Genomic DNA, 6,000 nt, shown 5'->3' with positions numbered 1-6,000 from the left:
GTGACTAAACCAAGCTTTCTTTTCTCTGTGGCGTGAAGTGACTTAGGTACAACTAGCTCCACCTGTTTGGACCCCAAACAGATTGCCACTGACTGCCGTCTCTGGGCGGCATTAGCTGCCTCTTTTAACATGGAGGAAGCCTGAGAGAGTCATAGGTTCTCAGCGTTCCAACCCCAGCCCCCTTCCTCGCGCCCGCGCTTGCGCACTACCGCACCAAGCTCTCAGAACTCCTTTCATCTCTCAAAAGTTCCGCGCGTTCCCCCCACCCCACCCGCACGCGCTCGCGGGGCGGGGCTCCGTTCGGTTCCTGTCAGGTGGCAGCCTATCGCCCGCCACTCTCAAGATGGCGGCCGCCCCATGCCGGGAGAGGGCGGGGAATGAGGCGGAAGTGCAAGCGGGTAGTGTTGACAGGGAGCTATAGCTATTGAAGCGGCCTTTGCCTGCGGAGTTGCTGAGGGGGGAGAAGCGCCTTGGTGTCGGGATGATTCCGACGGAGGAGGCGTCCGCCCGGAGGAGGGAAATAGAAGAGAAGCTGAAGCAGGTGGGCGGCACCTCACTGTGCATCCCCCCCCCCAGCATCGTCCTCTCAGCCTCGCCCTCGTTGGGCTGAGGCGTCGGGCCCTGCTCTGCCCCCCCTTTAAAGTCTCCCCCCTCCAGCCTTCGGTTCCCCCTGCGTGGTTCACTGCCTCCCTCAGAGACCCCAGGCCCAAACCCCTGCCCTTAACCTGGGACTCAGTTCCACTGAGCTCAGGGAGGCTTCCTTCCAAGTAAATACAGGACTGGGTTGTGAGTGATTCCCTAAAACCAAGTGAGGAGTAGGGGGGTGGGAGGGAAAGCCCACTACAAGGTAACATTGCCACTTGTTTACTGTACTTCCCCTGTAAACTGCCTGTGTGACACCCTGAAATACAACTATTTTCTTGGTTCTCTAAATGAAGGGAAAATCTTCCCCTGTTAATTGTTTTCTGTGCTTAGTGGCACAAATAAGCCTGGCTGTTTTGTTTCTTTGTGTCCTTTACACGTTGTCCCAATAACTGGGTTAAAAAAAAAAAAAGTCAAGACAGAATCGCAACGCTAAGGAACTGATGCAGCAGAAAACCAGACAAAAACGAGTGCAACCGAGTTTGCAGCATCGCCAAATTATTGCAGACATTTAAAGTCCAAGAGATGTAAAAATCATTAAACGGTATTAAGGCTAAGAAGGTTGACAAGCCAGCATTTTCGTGTTGCACAAACGTGCTCCAAAATGTTTAGAGGTAGTCCCAAGATCCAGGAGTACAGCCTTCCCCAGCACTCTTGACAAGAGAGTGTTTCTCTAAAGCTCTGTGGTTCAGAGAGCCTTGTGCCAAATTGGAAATACTTCAAAATATCATGAAAAGGTATATTGGTTAAAGCTGCTTTTTAAAATTTTGTTTAAATTCATACCAAAATCTTAAAAAAATTCATTTACATTAAAACATATAAAAGCAACACCCTGGTACCATTTTCCAAGTCTGCTAAGCATCTAGAAAAGTAGTTCAAGAGCCAGAATAATTGGTTGTGTCTTTCCTCCTCTCTTGCAATGACAGGAAGAAGAAACATTGTCTTTCATTAGAGATAGTTTAGAAAAAAGTGACCAGCTCACAAAAAACATGGTAAGTTTGCATAACATGCATTTTATTTTAAAGTGGAGCATAAATATATTATAGTGCAATCCTATGTGTGTATGTACTGGGAAGTAAGTCCCACTGAATTCAATGGATCTTATTCCCTATTAAGTGTGCCTTACAGTGCAGTCCTAATACATGTTAACTGAGAAATAAGCTGCATTGAGTTAAATGGAACTTAACTCCCCGGTAAGTGTGCATAAGATTGCAGTGTAAATCTCAGTTTATGTTGTGTTTCACTTGATGGAACTGCAAACTAAAATACAGCAATGCAGGTGGTTATTGTTGAAGGAAATGGACCCCACTGTGTACATGAAATATCTCTGGTTTTGTTTTTTAGGTTTCCATTCTCTCATCTTTTGAAAGCCGTCTGATGAAGCTGGAGAATTCAATAATCCCTGTACATAAGCAGACTGAGAATCTTCAGCGCCTGCAGGAGAACGTTGAGAAGACATTGTTCTGTTTGGATCACGTTATAAGTTATTACCATGTAGCAAAAGACACAGAGAAAATTATAAGGGAAGGGTGAGTTGTGTTTCAGGACCCTCAATATCTTTGTGAGGTCTGTTCTTTTTTTCAGTGTCAGTCTCTTCACCTTTCTTTTACCACCTTGAATAATCTAATTAATTTTAAGAATGGTGGTTGAATTACAGAAGGCAACTGGAGATAGGCATTTTAAGTTATAAGAAACATGGCATCCCCTTTTATTAAGAAAATAAACCTGACAGTAGTTATGAGCAGGCTTTCCCCAGTTGTCCCATTGGTTTTAGAATAATATCTCTGAGGAGGTACATCAGAGCACACCCCTTTCAGGTTTCAGGGGATGAAAATTCAAGGCACAACTGTTAAATATCACCTTTCTGGTCCAATATAAATTGTGATCATTTTAAAGCACTCTGCTGTTTTATGCATGCATTTATTATTGTAGATTTCATCACAGAACCATAGAGTTGGAAGGGACCCTAAGGGGTATCTAGCCCAAACCCTTTCATTGCAGGAATCTCAGCTAAAGCATCCGTGGCAGATAGCCATCCAATCTCTGCTTAAAAACCTCCATTGAGGGAGAGTCCACCACCTTCCAAGGGTGTCGGTTCCACCGTAGAGCATTAAACATCAGATGAATTGTTTTATATTATTTAGTGTTGGTTTAAAGCACATAGAGCAGAGCATAAAGAGGGCTAAACTATATAAATAAGATCATTTTGTTGGAGCATAGTGAAGTGACAGCCTGGTTTTTGCCCACTGAGGACTTCAGATAGATGCAGTTATTTACCCTTTGCCTAAAAATATCCCTACCACTTGTCTAGGCCAATGTCTCAAAGAAAACTCTTCAACTGAAGCTGGTGACCTGGCACCTAATGACAAATCATAGGTCAAAAGGTTGTTTATTTGGGCTGTAATGTATGCCAGCTATCCTTGTAACTTACATACTTTAATTCCATCAGTGATGGCAGACTTTCCTGTTGGGAAGAAAAAATTACAGGATATTATTATTAATTATTATTATTATTCTCTGGGAGAAAATGGTAAGCCAGCTTCATAGGGATTTTATGGTAAGCAGTTGCCTCTTCATGTAGCTTTGTTGTTGAACCAGATGTATTTTTAATTGCAGCCCTACAGGAAGATTGGAGGAGTATTTGGCCTGCATGGCTAAAATTCAGAAGGCTGTGGAGTATTTCCAAGACAACAATCCTGACAGCCCAGAGCTTAATAGAGTGGTATGTAAAGCAGTTGCACACGGGACTACTGACTACAGATTCATCTCTCTTCAGAGCTCTCCTTGCTTTCTCCGTTTAGGTTTTGCTCCATTTGGAAGCAAATATCAACACATCATAATCTCTCTGAAGATAGTTATCCAGAATGACATATGAGCACACCTACATTTTGTTTTTGAGATTCCGTCAGAGAAGCAGACTCTGCAGAAGCCCCAAACTGTCTGTGTTTAAAAAAGAAACATGCACAAAAATGTTTTGATACAGGAACTTATAAAATAGAAAATGGTGCTCACTTACATGTAGTATTTCCCTTCTCCTTTACAGAGCGATTTATGCCAAATATTAAAAATGGATTTTGAGCAGATGACTTTAAAGTGGGGGGAAATACTGTATAGTACTGCTGGGAATCATAAGTGGGGAATTCAGGCATTGTGGCCATTGTGGGAACAGGATACTGGGCTAAGATGGGCCATTGGCCTGATCCAGCAAACTTTTTTTGAAAAAGTTCTTATGCCAAATCTCCAGCTTAGGAGGTGAAAGAGCTATCTGGTAGTCCTGCAGGTGTGTCTTCTGAAAGGAAAACAGACATATTTGGATGCAAATGCACTGTGCGGAAGCCGAACAGTGCTGTTTTACCACCTTAAAACCAATAGTTCTTACAGCTAATCTTTTTCATATATGTTATTCCAACCAGAAATTGTTGTTCGAGAAGGGGAAGGAGTCTCTGGAGTCTGAATTTCGTAGCCTTATGGCACGACACTCTAAACCAGTTCCACCAATCCTTATCCTGGATCTCATCACTTTGGATGATGAAATGGAATTGCAGGAAGATGTGACATTAGAACACCTCCCTGAGAGTGTTCTGCAGGACATTGTCCGTATTTCTGGTTGGCTGGTGGAGTATGGGAGGAACCAAGGTAAGTCGTGAAGTGATTAGTTGTCTTTCTTTTTCTTACTTTCTTTTAAGCTTCAGGCAGTCAGCTAAGACCTCCTTATTTTGCTAAGCTTTCAGTGTGGGTTAAAGTTTGGTCTTGCTGTTTTTATGCTGAGTTAATTTTCTTCTCTTCTTGAGTTTATTGTATGAAATTGATCTGAATAGTTTGGACAACCTTACTGCATTTCAAGACATCAGCAGTGGTTGAGGTTACATTCTTCTATAATACTTGAATTAGTTGTTGTCACCTCATTTATGATACATGAACATATACTGATATTTGTTTCCCCAACTGATCCTGTTAGCTTTGCATATTCCATGCAACTTCCAGGATTCTGTGGGGGAAACCATGACTGTCAGAGTGGTATAAATGTTCTTCAAATGTATGGTGTGGTTTGTTTGAGCCCCAGTTCAGGCATAATGCAAAGCCCAAGGATCATGGCTCCTGCTCATGAGCGAAGTGGAAGTGAACTATGAACCTTGGCTTACCAGGACATGCAAATCAATACCACTGTGTGGCACAAATCTTCAAAGCCCTTATTTTAAAGTGACTAAATTTGCATGTATTATAAAACTTGTCAACCTAATACTAAGATCAATTATGGCTTATGCAGCAAAGGTGCATTTTTAAAAAAACAGTTTGTGTGTAGTAGGCAAAGATGCACAGCTGGACACCCCTGCTCTGGGTCTCATCTGTTGTTTTTCATCTGTAGTTATAATTCTACCGTGTGCAGTTGTGCACTGAGCCTAGAATAGTCTCATTGATTTTTTCCCCACTTCACTAGTCCTCAACCTTCAAAATCCCCTGCGTGTCTGTTTTTTGTCTGCCTTCTGAGCAGAGGATGGTTATTTTTGTCATGATATTGCCAGTAGATGCAGGCTAATATGGAATAGAAAATGAAAACATATCCTCTGCCCTGCATAAAACTCCAGGTGGAACATTTTGTGTGCCAGCTTTTAAAAACAATGCTAAGCATTAAAAAGTGTTCTGGAGTTCATTATGCTTCATCTATTCTACACAATCTTGTTGTAATCCTTATTACAACAACAAATTATAATAATTGATATATTATTATTATTATTATTATTATTATTATTATTATTATTATTATTATCATCATCATCATCATCATCATCATCATCATCACTATACTGAGAATGAAAGAATGAGAAAGGGTAGTAGTCTATTGCCTACACAAATTCAGAAAGGTCAGTTTACTTCTAAGGTGTTCCTGCTTCTATAAAAATTAACTGTCAGCTACTATTCTGAAATTCCTACTGTGAAGCTCTAATTGCTCTTTGTGATTATTACAGTAATGTATTATTATAGTACTATGCGTATAGGATATATACTCTATTAGTTACTACAACCCTAATCTATGAAACTCTTGTAGCCTGAACTAAGCCCTGTGGGCATCAGTTGTATGACATGGTTTTTCTTGTGGTGCAGGATTTAACTGGCTGTTTGAGGAGGAGCATCTGTCTGCAGGAGCCCAGAGAGGAAGCCTAAAGAGGGAGCACAGAACGGGGTCTTACACCAGCATAGCCTCTAGGGAGAGCACTGTAGGGCGAGAATTAGAACACAACCGTAGTAAGTGTAGGAAGCTTAGATTTAGAAAGCATCTGGGAGTGATGTAGAATGCAAAACTACTTTCATGTGCACTGAAAAGAATTCTATAGCTTTTTTACAAAGTAACTATGGTCT

At 41.5% G+C, this 6,000-nt stretch overlaps 1 protein-coding gene across 21 annotated transcripts in view; it reads left to right on the top strand.

Moving 5' to 3' along the window:
• The first annotated feature begins 317 nt into the window (after positions 1 to 317).
• Positions 318 to 6,000, top strand: part of EXOC7 (exocyst complex component 7) — a 32,609-nt gene continuing 26,926 nt past the window's right edge. For 7 of the 21 annotated variants that reach the window (XM_028716979.2, XM_028716975.2, XM_028716972.2 and 4 more), the window contains exons 1-6: positions 319 to 541; positions 1,569 to 1,634; positions 1,987 to 2,171; positions 3,259 to 3,364; positions 4,056 to 4,278; positions 5,746 to 5,886. In XM_028716979.2, coding sequence (XP_028572812.1) covers positions 482 to 541; positions 1,569 to 1,634; positions 1,987 to 2,171; positions 3,259 to 3,364; positions 4,056 to 4,278; positions 5,746 to 5,886 — 781 coding nt within the window. In that variant the 5' untranslated portion in view covers positions 319 to 481. Of the gene's footprint in view, positions 542 to 1,568; positions 1,635 to 1,986; positions 2,172 to 3,258; positions 3,365 to 4,055; positions 4,279 to 5,745; positions 5,887 to 6,000 lie in introns of all 21 variants that reach the window. The other 14 variants (XM_077924231.1, XM_028716986.2, XM_028716981.2 and 11 more) reach the window with 6 other exon arrangements.

Source organism: Podarcis muralis, chromosome 2 (assembly GCF_964188315.1).
Source record: "Podarcis muralis chromosome 2, rPodMur119.hap1.1, whole genome shotgun sequence".
Taxonomy (NCBI): domain Eukaryota; kingdom Metazoa; phylum Chordata; class Lepidosauria; order Squamata; family Lacertidae; genus Podarcis; species Podarcis muralis.
The sequence above is the reverse complement of the archived record's forward strand: the minus strand, read 5'-3'. Positions and strand labels throughout refer to the sequence as shown.